This window comes from Nerophis ophidion, linkage group LG18 (assembly GCF_033978795.1).
Source record: "Nerophis ophidion isolate RoL-2023_Sa linkage group LG18, RoL_Noph_v1.0, whole genome shotgun sequence".
NCBI lineage: Eukaryota > Metazoa > Chordata > Actinopteri > Syngnathiformes > Syngnathidae > Nerophis > Nerophis ophidion.
The window spans coordinates 30,961,699-30,982,937 of NC_084628.1; the positions used below are offsets into that span (position 1 = coordinate 30,961,699).

The 21,239-nt window shown below is 40.5% G+C and overlaps 1 protein-coding gene across 2 annotated transcripts in view; it reads right to left on the reverse strand.

Annotated features, from left to right (window-relative positions):
- Positions 1-21,239, reverse strand: part of LOC133537110 (short transient receptor potential channel 6-like) — a 46,466-nt gene that overhangs the window by 16,130 nt on the left and 9,097 nt on the right. For both annotated transcript variants that reach the window (XM_061877975.1, XM_061877976.1), the window contains exons 2-10: positions 18,412-19,096; positions 16,175-16,327; positions 15,950-16,114; positions 15,684-15,879; positions 15,410-15,622; positions 15,088-15,352; positions 11,916-12,111; positions 11,699-11,857; positions 11,574-11,630 (exon numbers count right to left, since the gene is read on the reverse strand). In XM_061877975.1, coding sequence (XP_061733959.1) covers positions 11,574-11,630; positions 11,699-11,857; positions 11,916-12,111; positions 15,088-15,352; positions 15,410-15,622; positions 15,684-15,879; positions 15,950-16,114; positions 16,175-16,327; positions 18,412-19,096 — 2,089 coding nt within the window. The remainder of the gene's footprint in view (positions 1-11,573; positions 11,631-11,698; positions 11,858-11,915; positions 12,112-15,087; positions 15,353-15,409; positions 15,623-15,683; positions 15,880-15,949; positions 16,115-16,174; positions 16,328-18,411; positions 19,097-21,239) is intronic.

Sequence of the window (21,239 nt, forward strand, 5' to 3'; positions counted from 1 at the left end):
GCCCATGATGAACATTTATGTGTTACACTTTCTGATATTGGAGCCCAGGACAGTGCATCGAATGTCTCAATCACACACAATTCCATAAATCAAGAACCTCTTCTACCTCATCTGCTCGCATTCGAGCCCAGGCCAAAAAGGCTGCTCTCATGGCAGAGACTTCTGCATTAGAGAAAAAACATCAGATTGAATCACAACAAAGAATTCAACAGGAACAATTCGCAAAACAACAGGAACAACTCGCAAAACAACAGGAACAATTTGCAAAACAACAGGAACAACTCAGAATGGAAAAGGAAAAGTTGGTAATGGAAACCAAGCTGGCAGCAGCAAATGCAAGGGAGCAAGTCTTTGCAACCATTGGGGCTAGGGAAGGATCAAGAGTGTCAAGAATATGCTCTGAATCACACAAAGGAGCTGCTGCTCCAAAGAAAACAACGCCTCTCTCTGACACACAGGTTGTGAAGCCAAAACAATTCATATATGAAAAGTATACCAAAGCTCATTACATGACTCCAAGACAGGCTAGTCTCTTTTTGATGCAAACTGACAATGTATCAAAATCAACTATGCAAATTAAAAATGTTTCGAATACAACTGGGCAAACTGATCATACTCATGTGGAAAAAAGATGATGATGAAGGTCATACAGTTCACACTACATCCCCTGTCACAAATGCCATCAAACAAGATCACATTCTTGATTTACTAAAAGGACAACATGATTTCAATGCCTTATTGGTTAAGCAGAATGTCCATTCCTCCTTACCATCAAGAGATGTACCTGTGTTTGATGGAGATCCGTTTCAGTATGAAACATTTATAAGGGCATTTGAAAATGGAGTGGAGAAAAAGTGTACACCTATGACTGTTTGCATTATTTGGTCCATAAAGGGCATCCAAAAGAGCTGGTTCAAAGTTGCCAACATTTGCCTACGTCCCAGGGCTACCAGAAGGCAAGACAGCTACTCAAGGAACATTTTGGTAATCCATCCATCCATCCATCCATTTTCTACCGCTTATTCCCTTTCGGGGTCGCGGGGGGCGCTGGCCCCTATCTCAGCTACAATGAATATGTTAAAACAGCATAAATGGAAAAGGCTTTTTCCTGGGGAAAAATTACTGTACATTGGAGGATGTAAAAGGATTGAGAGTTTTCTCTGTTCCTCAGAAGTTGTTCCAATGCAATGGGAAATCTGGCCAAATGGAAGAAATGAATGTTGTTTCCACTATGAGGACCATCATCTTAAAGCTTCCATACAAGCTCAGAGAGCAGTGGAGGAACAAGGCCTGTGACCTACAGGAGAAGCAAGGCCATCGTCGTATTTTCCCAGACCTTATGAACTTTATTGAAAAACAAGTCAAAATACTCTCTGATCCACTGTTTGGTAACATTCAGGACAATAAGCAATCAACTGTCAAACCCTCATCTGTCCCTAAGCCAAGAGCAAAGTCAAGTCCAAGAAGCAGCTTTGCAACAACATTAATACCCATAGAAACTGTTGAGTCAAATGAAGGAAAAAGGAATGTGATTGTCAAATCTCACAGTTGTCTGTTCTGTAAGAAGAGTGGTCACACACTGGAGTGCTGTCCACCACTCAAGAGGAAGAAGCAGAAAGAAAAAATAGACTTCTTAAAAGAAAAATGAGTCTGATTTGGCTGTCTGAAATACGACATTTAAGTCGAGACTGCAGAAATCGTCTATTATGTGAAATCTGTAAACAACAACATCCACAAATAGTCTACATTGAACAGACAGAACAAACACAAACCAAATCAATTGGAACCAATACTGTTGTCCCACCTCCCAAGCATACTTGTGGTCATATTGGGGCCGGGGATGACCCCTCCATCTACTCCATTGTACCTGTACAAGTTAAAAGCTACAAGGGAGACCAGTGTTACAAACATATGCATTTTTGGATTATGGAAGCACCTCCACATTCTGCACAGAAAAACTGAAGCAAAGACTGAACATTACAGGACAAAGAACAACCATCCTTCTCAAAAACCAATAATCAAGTGAAACCCGAAACCAGTTACCACATCACTGGACTGGAAATAGCCAGAATCAAACCCCATTTCCATATGAGTTGGGAAATTGTGTAAATATAAACTGAATACAATGATTTGCAAATCCTTTTCAACCCATATTCAGTTGAATATGCTACAAAGACAACAACTTTGATGTTCAAACTGATAAAAAAAATAGTTTTGTGCAAATAATCATCAACTTTAGAATTTGATGCCAGCAAACACTTATTTGGAACATCCCACAGGTGTGGAGGCTAATTGGGAACAGTTGGGTGCCATGATTGGGTATAAAAGCAGCTTCCATGAAATGCTAAGTAATTCACAAACAAGGATGGGGTGAGGGTCACCAATTTGTAAGCAAATTGTCGAACAGTTTTAGAACAACATTTCTCAACGAGCTATTGCAAGGAATTTAGGGATTTTACCATCGACGGTCCGTAAAATCATCAAAAAGTTCAGAGAATCTAGAGAAATCACTGCACGTAAGCGATGATATTACGGACTTTTGATCCCTCAGGCCGTACTGCATCAAAAACCAACATCAGTGTGTAAAGGATATCACCACATGGGCTCAGGAACACTTCATAAAACCACTGTCAGTAACTACAGTTGGTCGCTACATATGTAAGTGCAAGTTAAAACTCTACTATGCAAAGCCAAACTCATTTGTCAACAATATCCTGAAATGCCGCCGGCTTGGCTGGGCCCGAGCTCACCTGAGATGGACTGATGCAAAGTGGAAAGGTGTTCTGTGGTCTGACGAGTCCACATTTCAAATTATATTTGGAGACAGAGGGTGTGGTGTCCTCCAGAACAAAGAGGAAAATAACTTGAGGATTGTTATAGGCGCAAAGTTCAAAAGCCAGCATCTGTGATGGTATGGGGGTGTATTAGTGCCCAAGGCATGGGTAACTTACACATCTGTGAAGGCACCATTAATGCTAAATGGTCCATACAGGTTTTGGAACAACATATGTTGTCATCCAAGCAACGTTATCATGGACGCCCCTGCTTATTTCCGCAAGACAAGTGTTACAACAGCGTGGCTTCGTAAAAAAAGAGTGTGGGTACTTTCCTGGCCCGCCTGCAGTCCAGACCTGTCTCCCATCGAAAATGTGTGGCGCATTATGTAGCGTAAAATACGACAGCGGAGACCCCGGACTGTTGAACGACTGAAGGTCTACATAAAACAAGAATGGGAAAGAATTCCACTTTCAAAGCTTCAATAATTAGTTTCCTCAGTTCCCAAAGGTTTATTGAGTGTTGTTAAAAGAAAAGGTGATGTAATACAGTGGTGAACATGCCCTTTCCCAACTACTTTGGCACGTGTTGCAGCCATGAAATTCCAAGTTAATTATTTGCAAAAAAAATAAAAGTTTTTGAGTTTAAACATCAAATATCTTGTCTTTGTAGTGCATTCAATTGAATATAACACAATTTCCCAACTCATATGGAAACGGGGTTTGTAAATACGAATGACTTTATTCAAATGCCTGATGTATTTACACACAAACCATGCCAGTTTCTTCACCCAATATTCCAAAACAGCAGGATTGGAAACACTGGCCATATCTAAACCATATCACATTACCTGAAATTGACTCTGACATCGACCTCCTCAATGGCACGAATGCCTCTAAGGTACTGGAACCCTGGGAGGTGGTCAATAGCCAGGAGGACGGGCCATACGCAGTGAGGACCCTATTGGGATGGGTCACCTATGGTCCTTTAAAAGGAGATGACACCAGCAGGCATAACGGCTGCCCTGTTGCTGATGTCAATAGAATATCTATTCTAAACCTGGAGGAGTTATTAGTCAAACAGTACAACTAAGATTTCAGTGAAAGATCCAGTAACAAAACAGAGGAAATGTCAAGAGAAGAGGAAACGTTTCTTGATATTGTGAGCCACTCTGCAAAGATTAAAGATGAACATTACTGTTTAAACTTTCCTTTTAAAGGGGAACATTATCACAGTATCAGAAGGGTTAAAACCAATAAAAATCAGTTCCCAGTGGCTTATTTTAATTTTTGAAGTTTTTTTCTAAATTTTACCCATCCCGGAATATCCCTAAAAAAAACCTTTAAAGTGCCTGATTTTCGCTATCTGTGAAGCCATCGTCCATTTTCCTGTGACGTCATCCAGTGATGCCAATACGGATAGCACAGCAAGATATAGCGACATTAGCTCGGATTCAGACTCTGATTTCAGCGGCTTAAGCGATTCAACAGATTACGCAGGTATTGAAACAGATGGTTGGAGAATGGAGGCAGATAGCGAAAACGAAATTGAAGCAGAAACTGAAGCTATTGAGCGAATAGCTATTAACGCTATCCGGCCATGTTTGCCTTAGCATCGCTGGTAAAATGTGCAGGCCAACGATCAGAAGTTTCACATCTTGTGACACTAGATCAACTTAAATCCATCGATTGGTAATTGTTTGTTTGGCATTCAATGTGGGTGGAGGGAAACGCTGGATGTAAATATAATTTCAAATGTACATACAGCTAGCCTAAATAGCATGTTAGCGTTGATTAGCTGGCAGTCATGCTGCGACCAAGTATGTCTGATTAGCACATAAGTCAATAACATCAACAAAACTCACTTTTGTGATTTAGTTGACTTTATCGTTGGAAATGCATCTGCAGGTTATCCATACATCTCTGTGCCATGTCTGCCTTAGCACCGCCGGTAAAATGTGCAGACACTCCGGCAAATTCGATGGGGGTCTGGCAGCAGATTTCTTTGACTTTATCGTTGGAAATGCATCTGCTTTGAGTGTCACAGGATATCCACACAATCTTGCCATCTCTGTAGTAGCATAACTTTCGTCGGTAAAGTGTGCGGAACAAACGACTGACCATTTCGTCGGCTTTCCCCACACCCTCGTATTTTAAACAAATTTCGTCCAATTTTTTGCCACTTTCGCATCTTTGGGCCAGTGGTGCAACTTGAATTCCTCCCTGTTAGTGTTGTTACACCCTCCGACAACACACTGACAAGGCATGATGTCTCCAAGGTTCCAGAAAATAGTCGAAAAAACGGAAAATAACAGCTGAGACGCGGTGTTTGTAATGTGTTTGAGACAATGGCGGCTTTATTACCTAGGTGACGTCACGTTCTGACGTCATCGCTCCGAGAGCGATAAATAGAAAGGCGTTTAATTCGCCAAAATTCACCCATTTAGAGTTCGGAAATCGGTTAAAAAAATATATGGTCTTTTTTTCTGCAACATCAAGGTATATATTGACGCTTACATAGGTCTGGTGATAATGTTCCCCTTTAAAGAAGAAGATTCCATCATGCCGAACAACCGTTGTATTGCAGAGCAATGCATCCAGAGCCTGAAACGCAAGTTCAACAAAAATGTAGGGTTCCATAAAGAATATACATCTTTCCTCACAGATATGATTGACAGTGGCTATGCTGAATTGGTACCAGCAGACCAGCTGAATAGAAAATATGGAAGACTCTGGTATATTTCACATCATGGTGTGCACTACTCAAAAAAATTAACATTAAGAGTTGTTTTTGACTGTGGTGCAGTCTTTAAAGGAACATCACTGAACTGTGAACTACTTCAGGGTCCTGATCTTACCAACTCACTTATCAAAGTCCTCATCAGATTCAGACAAGAACCGGTTGCCTTGATGGCAGACATTAAAGCCATGTTCTATCAGGTTAAGGTGTCTGATAAGCATGTCGACTATCTGAGATTCTTATGGTGGTCTGACGGTGATATGCAGGAAAATCTGATTGAATATAGGATGAAGATACATCTATTTGGAGCTGTGTCATCGCCAAGTTGTGCAAAGTTTGCTTTGAGGAAAACTTCTGAAGACAACCAAGCTCTTTTTTCACCTGAGGTGACAGACACAGTACGCCATAACTTTTATGTTCGATTCCCACAGAAAAAGAAGCAGTACAATTAGTAAAATATCTGACTGCTCCCTGCCAAATGGCTGGGTTTACTCTGTCCAAATGGATCAGCAACAGCCGTGCTGTATTAACATCTATTCCACAGTAGCACAGGGCTAAAGAAATCAAGGAGTTGGATTTGGACAAGGACAATCTACCAATGGAAAGAGCCCTAGGACTACATTGGTGTGTGGAAACTGATGTGTTCAAGTTCACAGTTGTTGTACCAGAAAGACCACACACTAGATGTGGCATTTTGTTTGTGGTCAGCTCTGTATACGACCCTTTAGGATTTCTAGGACCATTTACTCTGCCAGCCAAAATGATTATGCAGGAGCTCTGCAAGAAAAAGCTTGAATGGGATGAAACCATACCACACATTTTCTCTCAACAGTGGTCAGGATGGCTAGCAGATCTCAGCAAAATGAAGGAGTTTAAAGTTGACCGGTGCATGAAGCCTACATACTCACAGCTGCATCACTTTTCGGATACCAGTGAGAGTGGCTATGGAACCATCTCATATCTAAGACTGGAAAACAAAAACAAAGAAGTGCGTGTTGCATTCGTCATAGGAAAATCAAGAGTGGCACCAATAAAACAAATGACAATTCCCAGAATGGAGCTGGCTGCAGCTGTCCTCGCTGTCAAAGTTTACACAATGCTGCGAAAGGACCTACAGTTAAAACTGGAGAAATCATTTTTCAGGATGGATAGCACAACCCTGCTTAAATACATAAGCAACAAAACCAAACGCTTTAAAACATTGGGATGCTACCAACATATCACAATGGAGATACGTGAGCAGAAAGGAAAACCCTGCAGATGCAGCATCAAAAGGGCTGACAGCAGATCGCTTCCTAGGCTGCAAAAATTGGATAAGAAGACTAGATTTTCTCTGGAAAGCAAGCCAAGAATGGCCAATCTTGCAAGTTGAATCCAAAATCTCTGTTGATGATCCAGAAATCAAACCTGGCATCACAGTAAATGCCATTGTCGAAAGTCAGTTGAACCCAACTAACTATTTTATCCACTACTTCTCATCCTGGATGAGACTAAAGATTGCAATAGCCTGGCTTTTAAAAGTAAAGACCGCACTCCTGCAACTGACTAAGAAAAGAAAAGAAGTTCAAACTGCTGTGAGTAGTGTTAAAAATGATCCTGTCAAATTAAAGAAGATTGAAGAGGAGATGCAAGTATTTAAAGCCACACTTCATGGACGGTGCTTATCTCCCCAAGATCTAATCCAAGCAGAGAATGCAGTCATCTCATTCAGTCAAAGTGAAAGATTTCAAAGGGAAATGTCTGTTCTACAGACTGAGAAAAATGTCAAAAGAAACAGTCATTTGTACAAATTGGATCCAGTGCTGGAGGATGGACTTCTCAGAGTAGGTGGTCGCCTGAACAGGCTAGCAATGCCTGAAGAAATCAAACATCCGATTATTCTCTCTAAGGACGTCCACATATCCACACTACTACTATGCCACATCCATAAGCAACTCGGGCATGCAGGAAGAAATTAAATGCTGTCTTGTCTCTGCGAAAAATATTGGATCATCAAAGCCAATTCTGCTGCAAGAAAAGTCACATGTGACTGTATTGTGTGCAAACGACAGAGGAGTAAAGTCGGAGAGCAAAAAATGTCAGACTTACGTTTGCACAACCAGACAAACCTCCATTCACGGATGTAGGAGTGGACTACTTTGGTCCTATAGAAATCAAAAGAGGACGAAGTCTTGTTAAAAGGTATGGTGTAATTTTTACCTGCATGGCAAGCAGGGCAGTACACCCGGAAGTTGCACATACACTTGACACAGACTCCTGTATCCATGCATTAAGGAAATTCATCTGTCGAAGAGGTCAAGTTTCACCTCTGAGATCGGACAATGGTACAAACTTTGTAGGAGCGGAAAAAGAATTAAAGAAAGCATTGAACAGCTTGAATCAGGATAAAATCCAGAAGGCTATGCTACAGCAAGGTACAAAGTGGAACTTTAATCTCCCTATAGCGTCCCATCACGGTGGTGTATGGGAACGACTAATCCGCATGATACAGAGTGTATTGCGCTCTGTTCTTCATCAACAAGTACTTGATGATGAAGGATTGCAAACTTTAATGTGTGAGGTTGAAGCAATCTTAAATGACCGACCCATAACCAAATCCTCTGATGACCCCATGGGCCTGGAAGCGCTGACCCAAAACCATCTTCTTTTGTTAAAAACCAATCCATTATTTCCACCTGGAGTCTTTGTAAAAGAGGATCTGTACATCAAACGTAGATGGAAACAAGTAAAATACATGGAAGATCCCTTCTGGAAACGATCGACTAAAGAATACTTACCTTTAATCCAAGAACGTCAGCGATGGACCAGAACCAAAATAAGTTTTGCCCCTGGTGACATGGTGGTGGTGGTCGATTCCACTGCCCCACGAGGATCCTGGTTACTGGGGAGGATACTGGAAACTATCCCTGATGCAAAAGGTCTTGTACGCACAGTTCGACTAAAGACCAAAAACAACATGCTGGAAAGACCAATAACTAAGATATGACTCCTCCAAAAGACTGAAATTAAAGATTAATGAAGATTCAAGATTAATGAACTACAAATGCCAACATATTTTTAATTTGAAATTATGAAAAAAAAAAAAAAAAACGTGAAAAAAATAAATAAATAAAAAAACTGAGAAGAATCGAGTAAAAGTGAATTTGAATGGCTCCCTTTCAAGTAATTGTTACAGTGTAAACAATTAGGGGCCGGCGTGTAGGAGCCATTTAGGCATCCTTATTTTAAGTTGGCATGACTTTCTTTTGTCACTAGGTGGCGGGCTTTTTGATTGAGCAGTGCAGGGGGGAAGGCATACAGTATATAGGAGTGGTCCCCAACCTTTTGGTATCCGCGGACCGGTCAACGCTTAATAATTTGTTCCGCGGCCCGGGTGGCAGGGTGGGGGGGATGTCCTTTTTTTTTTTCTTTTTTTTTCTTTGTCATGAAAAAGGGAGGTGTTCGTGGTTGGTGCATTAATTGTAAGTGTATATTGTGTTTTTTGATTTAATAAAAAAAATAAATAAAAAATAAATAAATATATATATTTTTTTTTAAAATAAAAATGAATGAAAAATTCTTCTGCGGCCCAGTACCAATCGGGCCACGGCCCGGTGGTTGGGGACCACTGGTATATAGGAGCACAGGTGAACCATGGCAGGGAGGACTCAGGTGTGGAAGCACAAACTGTTCTTACCAACAGCAGACAGCAACAGGCAGGAAGACAGGAGAACATATAACACAATATCGCTGCAATAATCCATGGTATGTTTCATTCACCCTGCAAGTTCGTTAATAAATATGCATAAACTGGATTTCGGACTGGACCTCACTTCATATGCAATGTTTGATTCTGCGTAGGATCACTCCCTCAAACCTGTTGAGTAATGACAATAAATTTGAACATTTGAAGGTGAAGATTGCCATTACAAATGGTATTACGGATTTCCTAGAATTTCAGGAAAACTGGGAATTTTTCCGGGTCTAAAAACAACTTTGTTTTTTGTCCTTATTAAGAGGAAGGTTTTGATGGTGGAACGGTTGAAGTGGGTTGAAAAATGTGGAAGGAGTAGTCGCCAGAAAAAAAGGTTTGAAAAAACGGGATTTCTGGGAATTCCTGGAATTTTTTGGAACTTGAAAAAATGATAGGTGGAATGGTTTGCATTGGTTGCAAAATGTGGAAGGTAGAGCCCGCCAAAATATGGACAAGAAGAAGAAGAAGAAGAAGAAGAAGGAGGAAGAGATGGAGGAGGAGGAGAAGGAGGAGGAGGAGGAAAAGAAGAAGAAGAAGAAGGAGAAAGAGATGGAGAAGGACAAGTAGAAGAAGAAGGAGGAAAAATAGAAGAAAGAGGAGAAGGAAGAGAAGGAGAAGAAGGGGAAGAAGAAGAACAAAAAGAGGAACAAAAAGAAGAACAATAAGGAAAAGAAGGACAAAAGGAAGAAGAAGAAGAAGGAGGAGAAGGAAGAGGAGAAGAAAAAGAAGGAGGAGGAGTAGGAGAAGGACGACAAAAAGAATAAGGAAGAGAAGAAGGGGAAGGAGGAGAAAGAGAAGGAGAAGAAGGGGAAGGAGGGAAAAAAGAGGAGGAGGAGAAGAAGAGGAAAGATGGACAGGAGGAGGAGGAGAAAGAGAAAGAGGAAGAGAAGGAGAAGAACGAGAAGGAGAAAAAAGAGAAGAAGAAGAAGAAGAAGAAAGATGGGAAGGAGAAGGAGAAGAAGAAGAAGGAGAATAAAAGGTATAAGAAGAAGAGGAAGAGGAAGATAGAGGAAGTGAAGGAGAAAAAGGAGAAGAAGAAGACAAAGAAGAAGAAAAAGAAGAAAGAGGGGAAGAAGTAGAAGAGGAGAAAAATAAAAAAAGGAGAAGAAGGAGAATGAGGCGAAAGAGACGGAGGAAGAGAAGGAGAAGGAGAAGATGGCGAATAAGAAAAAAGAGGAGAAGAAGGAGAAAGAGAAGGAGAAGGACAAGTAGAAGAAGAAGAAGAAGAAGAAGAAAGAGGAGAAGGAAAAGAAGGGGTAGAAGAAGAACAAGAAGAAGAACAAAAAGAAGAACAAGAAGAAGAAGGAGAAAAAGAAGAAGGAGGAGGAGGAGGAGAAGGAAGAGGAGAAGAAAAACAAGGAGGAGGAGTAGGAGAATGGCAACAAAAAGAAGGAGGAAGAGAAAAAAGAGAAGAAGGAGAAAGAGAAGGAGAAGAAGGAGAACGAGAAAAAAGAGGAGGAGAAGAAGAAGAGGATAGATGGGAAGGAGGAGGAGAAATAGAAAGAGGAAGAGAAAAAAAAGAAGGAGAAGGAGAAAAAAGAGAAGAAGCAGAAGAAGAAGAAGAAGAAGAAAGATGGGAGGGAGAAGAAGAAGAAGGAGAATAAAAGGGATAAGAAGAGGAGGAAGAAGAAGATAGAGGAAGTGAAGGTGAAAAAGGAGAAGAAGAAGACAAAGAAGAAGAAAAAGAAGAAAGAGGAGAAGAAAAAGAAGAAAGAGGAGAAAAATAAAAAAGAGGAGAAGAAGGAGAATGAGGAGAAAGAGAAGGAGGAAGAGAAGGAGGAGAAGATGGGGAATGAGAAAAAAGAGGAGAAGAAGGAGAAGGAAAAGAAGAAGGAGGAGAAGGACAAGAAGACGAGGAAGAACAATAAGAACAATAAGAACAAAAATAAGAAGAATAAGGAGGAGGAGCAGGAGGAAAAGGAGGAGGAGGAGGAGAAGAAGAAGAAGAAGAAGAAGAAGACGAAAAAAGAAGGAGAGGAATAAATAGAATGTTGCTGTAGAAAAGATAATTCTGTAAATGTTTGGACATTCATAGATTTAAACACGACATCAGTGTGTTGATGTCAAAAAAGTTGTTGTCTTGAAATAAAATAAATATTCACAAAGGGGTGACTTTGAAATGAATTTAATAATAAAGTGAATAATACTTTGAATTATATAAATAATAAAGTGAATAATAAAGTGAATAATACTGTAAATAATATTAATAATAAAGTGAAAAATACTTTAAATTATATAAATAATACAGTGATTAATACTGTAAATAATATTAATAACAAAGTGAATAATACTTTAAATGATATTAATAATAATAATAATGCTGTACCTGATGGTGTGTGGGACAAAGGGGCGTGTCCTTGCTGCTATATTCCTGTTGACTCAACTTACACCAGAAGAAAACACACTTTAGGATCAAGTAGGAATTTAAAATGGCCATCCTAACCTTGGTACCGTTTCATCTCTGTTCTTCTGCCAGGGACACACTTTGACTCCCCGCAGGAAGTCCAGATGTGGGAGCAGGTTGAACGGCACAGGCAGTGAACTGACGGGCTCAAAGTAGGACAACCACAGTTTGGATCTGGCGAATAACCACTCCACGTCACAGTCACCCTGTCAGTGTACTCCATGTTAGCTAGCGGGAAGTCAGGTACATTAGTAGTAGACCCACCTGTATCTCCTGGAAGGAGCTGTTGAACATGGCAATGAGCACGTTGAGCAACACCACCACCATAACGATGTTGTAGAGTCCGTACAGGAAGTAGCCGATGTTCTCGATGAACTTGTGCTCCGTGTCCATCACCACAGACTTCACCTCCGACAGGCCGAAGATGGCCCAGAAGAGAGTTTTAAAACTTTCCTCCAGCCTACGCATACAGAGTGCATTTGTCAGTTTATAGAACATAACATTTAGGAATGTGTCCATCATTTATAATCCTTACAGCATGTAAGACAATAACACATGTTTTAATGCATTCTAAATCATAAATAAACATTAGCAAGTGTAAGTTAACAATAAATCTAATGAATATTGCTCTGTTACGCCTATAATGCGCTCTAAAAACATCTAAAACTTTCCATCAAGGTTTTATATACACACTGTAAGTATGTATGTAGTATCTAGTAACATTCATAATAACATGTACTATTTACATATTTTATATACACACTGTAGGTATATATGGTAACATTCAGGGCTTCACGGTGGCAGAGGGGTTAGTGCGTCTGCCTCACAATACGAAGGTCCTGCAGTCCTGGGTTCAAATCCAGGCTAGGGATCTTTCTGTGTGGAGTTTGCATGTTCTCCCCGTGAATGCGTGGGTTCCCTCCGGGTACTCCGGCTTCCTCCCACCTCCAAAGACATGCACCTGGGGATAGGTTGATTGGCAACACTAAATTGGCCCTAGTGTGTGAATGTGAGTATGAATGTCATCTGTCTATCTGTGTTGGCCCTGCGATGAGGTACCGACTTGTCCAGGGTGTACCCCGCCTTCCGCCAGATTGTAGCTGAGATAGGCGCCAGCGCCCCCCGCGACCCCGAAAGGGAATGAGCGGTAGAAAATGGATGGATAGTAACATTCATAATAACATGTAATAATTACATATTTTATATACATGATGTAAGTATAAAAGTAATTTAGTAGCATTCATAATAACATGTAATATATACATGATGTAAGTATATATGTAATGTAGTAACATTCATAATAACATGTAATAATTACATATTTTATATACACACTGTAAGTATATATGTAATCACTAGTAACATTCATATAACATGTCATATTTACATATTTTATATACATTATGTAAGTATATATATAAAATATGTAAATATGACATGTTATATGAATGTTACTAGTGATTACATATATACTTACAGTGTGTATTTTATATACATGATGTAAGTATAGCCCTGTGATGAGGTGGCGACTTGTCCAGGGTGTACCCCACCTTCCGCCCGATTGTAGCTGAGATAGGCGCCAGCGCCCCCCGCGACCCCAAAAGGGAATAAGCGGTAGAAAATGGATGGATGGATGGATGTAAGTATAATAGTAATTTAGTAGCATTCATAATAACATGTAATATATACATGATGTAAGTATAAATGTCATGTAGTAACATTTATAATAACATGTAATATATACATGATGTAAGTATATAAGTAATGTAGTAACATTCATAATAACATGTAATAATTACATATTTTATATACACACTGTAAGTATATATGTAGTAACTAGTAACATTCATAATAACATGTCATATTTACACATTTTATATCCATGATGTAAGTATAAAAGTAATTTAATAGCATTCATAATAACATGTAATATATACATGATGTAAGTATAAATGTCATGTAGTAACATTTATAATAACATGTAATGTATACATGATGTAAGTATATATGTAATGTAGTAGCATTCATATTAACATGTAACATATACATGATGTTAGTTATATATGTAATGTAGGAACATTCATAACAACATGTAATATATACATATTTTAGTCATTTTAAGGAATAATTTCAGAGACAAATCACAACGCTCACTTTCCCTTCAACAACATCAAGACTACTAATCATGGCAGACTTGATGAGAGACAACAAAAACTACTTTGGATCAAATGATGATCCAGAAACTTCTATTTTTGAGCATGAACATAATGAGGACGATCTACAAGTTGTCAAACACTAAGTATCATGTAGCAGTAATGCTAAGTGCTGAACAAGAACATAATAAAACAATCACTAACTGTACAATGTCTGATCTCACTGGGATAAAGACTGAAGGGATGTTTATATATTCCCCTTTACATCAACAATTTATCATCATCTTCACAAAGGGTTAAAAAAGTGTCTTTCTCACCATCTCTGGGTCTAGGTTGGATGTCAAAGTTGACCAACTTGTGGGTTTGAGTCCACAACCTTCTACTATTTAGGTGAGGGACATTATTTATCATCTAGAATTAACATTCACCGACTCAGAAGCTATGCAGCAGCTCAATATGTCAATATAGCAGCATAAGCTAGTTAGGTTGGCTAAAATAGTCCGTCGGCGTTAGCACTTATAATACCAATATCACTACTACTTGTTAATGTTATAATAGCAATATGACTAATTCTTGTTAATATTTATCTTAACAATATAACTAATACTTGTTAATATGTATTATAACAATATCACAAATATTTGTTAATATTTATAATAATATCACTGATGGTTGTTAATATTTATAATAACAATATCATTATTATTTGTTAATATTCAGGTCAGCACATGTAAATGGAGTATTGTTGGTGTTTTCAATGAGTACAATAGTGCACTCCTGTTAGCTGCATTGTTAGCCACCTCTTGCTTGCCATATTTGACTACTTAGAATGCATAACCTGTTTTTATTCATACTTGATATTATTTTTTTAATTAAATAAAATAGTTTTTAGACTTGCAATTACATTTTTAATAGATTTTTTTTTTTTACATACAGAAATGTATTTTTATTCGTGCCAATATTTTTTGAATTGAAAAAAAATGCTTTTATACTTAAAAATGTTTTTAATTGAAGTAAATTTGCATTTATATATGAAAATGTGTTTTTTTTTTACAAGATTAGTCTGTCTGTGTCAGCACTTATAATAACAATATGACCAGTACTTGTTAATATTCAGGTCACCACATGTAAATGGAGTATTGTTGGTGTTTTTAATGAGTGCAATAGTGTTAGCTGCAGTGTTAGCCACCTCTTATTTGCCATATTTGAGGGTCTAGAATGTTCCTGTTTTACAGAAGGATTGTGAGAAAGAGCACTTCCCCTTCAAGACCTGAGGTACTCACGTGGTGAAGGCCGGGTTGTGCTTGGCGCCCAGGTAGTTGGAGTACAGGTTGAAGAGTCCCACCATGAAGGCCACAAACACGGTGATGAAGATCACCAGGAACTTGAAAATGTCCTTCAAAGTTCTCCCCAGAGAAACCTGCAGGGGTCCAAAGTTCTGGTTAGCGGGCAGGACGTAGGCCACGCGCCAGAAGCTCAGCACCACGGCCACGGCATAAAGGCCCTCGGAAACGAGTTGCGGGTCCGACGGCACCCAGTCAGCCCGAGCTGAAGACGAGAACTGGACTCAGGTCTCAGGTTAGGACAGGAGATGTTTGGACTTACCCAGCTGGAAGTACCGGATGTGGGAGGGCAGGTGGGTGTGGTGCTGGTCTACGTAGCGCTGGGCGGCGTACGCGTGCCGGAAGGCCATCAGTCGAGCCGTGAAGGAGCTGGTGAAGAGGGCCACCATGGTGAAGTCCAGAAGGTTCCAAGGTTCTGAGACGTACTCCCTGAGGTCCTGGGACCAAACCTTCTTGCAGTCTTCCCAGATCTTCCCTGGAGACATCAAAACACCAACATGAGGAACTGAGGCACCCATGCTGGATCTGGGTCGCACCTAGAATCCATGTGATGATGAAGACCTCCACCCAGGTGAAGGAAGTGGTCTTCATGCGAAGCAGCTGTGAGGTGCTGGTGTTGGCCGCCACCTGGAGGCGCTCGGCCGCGTTCAGGACCAGCAGGCACAGGAAGACCACAAAGGAGGCGGCGTGGGCCACAAACCTCAGGAAAGGTCCACATAGGATCTTGCCTAACTGCAGGAGAATAACCAGAAGAGGTCTTCAAGAAGGTCCAAGTGTGCATCAACAGAACCTTCACGCTGACCTTGCTGGACGGTGCAATCCAGGAAGCCAAGGCCAGAAGAGGCAAGCCCAAAGAGACCCCCAGAACCAGCAGGACCTTCCCCGCCGTGGTCTGCTGGCGGATTCCAGACCAGTTCTGGTACCAAATGGACAAGAGCTGCTGCTGACAGTTGGGGTGGGCCAGGAACTGAGAGAGAGGAATATCTTCAAACATGGACTGGAGACCTGGAAAGGAGACCTGGCGCACCTTTTTGACTTGGTACTTCATGGCCAGTTTCAACCTGCTGAGGTCCTTAGAGGGACCGAGTACCACGGCCTGAACCTCCTCCGTGGTCTGACACAGGTCCAACAGGGCCACCAGGAAGTCTTGGCACTGGGACCACAGGTTCTGGTAGTCCTTCTGTGGAGGAACATCTCAGCTCACCTAAGCCACAAGACCCGTGGACCAATATTGCAGTTGCAGAAAAAACTTCTTCAAACCCTGTTTCCATATGAGTTGGGAAATTGTGTTCAATGTAAATATAAACGGAATACAATGATTTGCAAATCATTTTCAAACCATATTCGGTTGAATGCACTACAAAGACAAGATATTTGATGTTCAAACTAATAAACTTTAATTTTTTTTGCAAATAATAATTAACTTAGAATTTATTGGCTGCAACATGTGCCAAAGTAGTTGGGAAATGGCATGTTCACCACTGTGTTACATCACTTTTTCTTTTAATAACACTCAATAAACGTTTGGGAACTGAGGAAACTAATTGTTGAAGCGTTGAAAGTGGAATTCTTTCCCATTCCTGTTTTATGTAGAGCTTCAGTCGTTCAACAGTCCGGGGTCTCCGTTGTCGTATTTTACGCTTCATAATGCGCCACACATTTTCGATGGGAGACAGGTCTGGACTGCAGGCGGGCCAGGAAAGTACCCGCACTCTTTTACGACGAAGCCGCGCTGTTGTAACACGTGGCTTGGCAATGTCTCGCAGCTGTGTTGGAGCCACTATGGATTGAACTTTCACAGTATCATGCTAGACCCGCTCGACATCCATCGCATTGTCACTGTCGTCCCACTGGATGTGAATTCTCCCTGCCCACTGGGTGTGAGTTTTCCTTGCCCTTTTGTGGGTTCTTCCGAAGATGTTGTAGTCGTAATAATTTGTGCAGTCCTTTGAGACATTTGTGATTTGGGGCTATATAAATAAACATTGATTGAAATAAGCAGAGGTGTCCATGATAACCTTGCTTGGATGACAACATATGTTGCTCCAAAACCTGTGTGGACCATTCAGCATTAATGGTGCCTTCACAGATGTGTAAGTTACCCATGCCTTGGGCACTAATACACCCCCATACCATCACAGATGCTGGCTTTTGAACTTTGCGCCTATAACAATCCGAATGGTTATTTTCCTCTTTGTTCTGGAGGACACCATGTCCACAGTTTCCAAATACAATTTGAAATGTGGACTTGTCAGACCACAGAACACCTTTCCACTTTGCATCAGTCCATCTTAGATGAACTTAGGCCCAGAGACGCCAGCGGCGTTCCTTGGTGTTGTTGATAAATGGGTTTTGCTTTGCATAGCAGTTTTAACTTGCACTTACAAATGTAGGAACCAACTGTAGTTACTGACAGTGGTTTTATTTAGTGTTCCTGAGCCCATGTGGTGATGTCCTTTACACACTGGTGTTGGTTTTTGATGCAGTACCGCCTGAGGGATCAAAGGTCCGTAATATCATCGCTTACGTGCAGTGATTTCTCCAGATTCTCTGAACCTTTTAATGATTTTACGGACCGTAGATGGTAAAATCCCAAAATTTCTTGCAATAACTCGTTGTAAAACTGTTCGACAATTTGCTTACAAATTGGTGACCCTCGCACCATCCTTTTTTGTGAATTACTTAGCATTTCATGGAAGCTGTTTTTTTTACCCAATCATGGCACCAACCTGTTCCCAATCAGCCTGCACACCTGTAGGATGTTCCAAATAAGTGTTTGACGAGAATTTCTCTACTTTATCAGTATTTATAGCCACCTTTCCCAACTTCTTTGTCACGTGTTGCTGGCATCAAATTCTAAAGTTAATGATTATTTGCACACAAAAAAAAATGTTTATCAGTTTGAACATCAAATATGTTGTCTTTGTAGCATATTCAACTGAATATGGGTTGAAAATGATTTGCGAATCATTGTATTCTGTTTATATTTACATCTAACACAATTTCCCAACTCATATGGAAATGGGGTTTGTACTTGAAATGTATTTTTTTTTACATGCAGAATTTTTTATTTATTTAAGAAAATGTTTTTTTTTGGACTGTTAAATATTTGTTTTTAAAATAAGAAAAGAGTTGTTTAACCTGCAAATCGCTTCCTTAATTGAATAATTTTTATTTTTTTTACCTGCAAATATGTTTACCTGCGTGAGTAAAAGAGTGTGTAATTTTGTCAGTAATTAGATAAACACATAGAAAAAGTCTGACCTTAAGCTCCACCTCGGTGTGGGCCAAGAGCGCCAGCTGCTGGATCAGGTCCAGCGCCGCCATGACAGGGTCTGTGTTGGACAGCGCCAGGTAAGCTGGACTGGCGAGACCTTGGTAGGCGTGGATGCTGGACAGCGAGTGTGTGAAGGGGTCCAGGTGCAGGCCACAGGTGCTGCACCGGCACAGGTGGGGGTGCGGGTGCTGGATCCGGGCTCCCCGGGCCAGAAGCAGGTGCACCATCTGGTATTCGTGGCGTTGAGAAGCCAGAATGATGTCACTGGACAAGAGGTCCAAGTCCACCTGACTGGGGGGGGAAGTCAGCCTGTCCACGTGGGCCAAGGACTGCTGGCTCAAGATGGTGTCCACCATGCATACCTGACCTCGGCTGATGGTGCCCCCCAGCCTCATCAACTCCTCCTTCTCCAGGAGGAGCTTGGTGACCCCCGGCTGCAAAGCATTCTGGTCCGCCAAGTCCATACTGTTGCCGTGGAGGTGGGGCAGCTCCACCAGTATGCGCCTCAGCAGAGGAACGTTTCCGCGCGCCACGGCCTTCAGGAAGACCTCCTCGCTCACGGAAAGGCTGAGGGGTGCGGGGGAAATAGGGGCGGACCCCTGCCGGGTTGCAGGTCTCAAAGGTTTGGACGGGTCCTGCTGCATCATGGTGGCTCCGCCCTCACTGCACCACCTGGACACAAGTGAATATAAGATGTTGCATGATGTTCAAATGTAATGTTAGCATGTTGCCCGCATAGCAATGCTAATGTTGCTAACCCAACATAATGATAAAATGTAATGTTAGCGTGTTGCTCACATAAATAACTTTGCTGATGTTAAAATGTAAAGTTAGCATGTAGCTCATAAAGCTATGCTAATGTTGCTAACATAGCATAACATTAAAATGTAATGTTGGCATGTAGCTCGTATAGCTATTTAAGTAATGCTAAGTTATCCTGATGTTAAAATGTAATGTTAGCATGTAGCTTGCATAGCAATGCTAATGTTGCTAACCTAGCATGATAATAAAATATAATGTTAGCATGTTGCTCACATAAATAACTTTACTAATGTTGCTGACATAGCTGATGTTAAAATGTGAAGTTAGCATGTAGCTCATAAAGCTATGCTAATGTTGCTAACATAGTATGACGTTGAAATGTAATGTTACCATGGAGCTCGCATAGCTATACTAGTAATGCTAACTTAGCCTGATGTTAAAATGTAATGTTAGCATATAGCTCGCATAGCTATGCTAATGTTGCTAACCTATCATGATAATAAAATATGTTAGCATGTTGCTCACATAAATAACTTTGCTAATGTCGCTAACATAGCTGATGTTAAAATGTAAAGTTTCCATGTAGCTGATAAAGCTATGCTAATGTTGCTAACATAGCATGACGTTAAAATGTAATGTTTGCATGTAGCTCGCATAGCTAAACTAGTAATGCTAACTTAGCCTGATGTTGAAAGGGAATGTTAGCATGCAGCTGGCATAGCTATGCTAGTAAGGCTAATTTAGCCCAATGTTGAAATGTAATGTTAGCATGTAGCTTGCTTGTAATGCTAACCTTTGCGTACTCCTGCCCCACTCAAAGTTATGGTTTTGAACGTGATCAATGAAGTTGGAGAGGTGCACAGCAACAATATTGATGTCAAAAGTACACAGTAGCTTAGTGTGTTGTTTTAATTAAAAATATCAGGAACATCGAGGTGGCGACTTGTCCAAGGTGTAACCCGCCTTCCACCTGAATGCAGCTGAGATAGGCTCCAGCGACCCCCCGCGACCCCAAAAGGGACAGGCGGTAAAAAAATGGATGGATGGATTGTGTTGATATTCCTGCAGAGACGTGACAGCTGGTGTGCGTTATGACTTTCTCCCCATGAAGGACACCACCTACAGTCTAATCATCTGTCCTTCATGCTGCCTTCTACACACTCTAACTGCAGGTCTTCACCTTGCACTTACTATATATATATATATAAATATATATATATATATATATATATATATCTATATATATATATATATATATATATACATATATATATATATATATATATATATATATACATATATATATATATATATATATATATATATATATATATATATATATATATATATATACAGGTGCTGGTCATATTATTAGAATATCATGAAAAAGGTGTTTTATTTTATTATTTCCATTTAGAAAGTCAAACTTGTAGAATGTATATATTCATTCCAAACAGACTGATACATTTCAAGTGTTTTTTGCCAAAAAGGAGATGATTATAGCTGACAACAAATGAAAACCCTAAATTCAACATCTCAGAAAATTAGAATTTGGTGAAAAGGTCAGATATTGAAGACACCTGGTGCCACACTCTAATTAGCTAACTAACTCAAAACACCTGGAAAAGCCTTTAAATGGTCTCTCGTTTTGATTCTGTATGAAACACAATCATGGGGAAGACTGCTGACTTGACAACTGTCCAAAAGATGACCATTGATACTTTAAAGAAGGAGGGCAAGACACAAAAGGTCATTGCCAAAGAGGTTGGATGTTCCCAGAGCTCTGTGTCCAAGCACATTAATAGAGAGGCGAAGGGAAGACAAAGATGTGGTAGAAAAAAGGGTACAAGCAAGAGGGATAACCGCGCCCTGGAGAGGATTGTCAAACAAAACCGATTCAAAAATGTGGGGGAGATCCACAAAGAGTGGACTGCAACTGGAGTCAGTGCTTCAAAAACCACCACGCACCGACGTATGCAAGATATGGGCTTCAGCTGTCGCATTCCTTGTGTAAAGCCACTCTTGAATAAGAGACAACGTCAAAAGCGTCTTG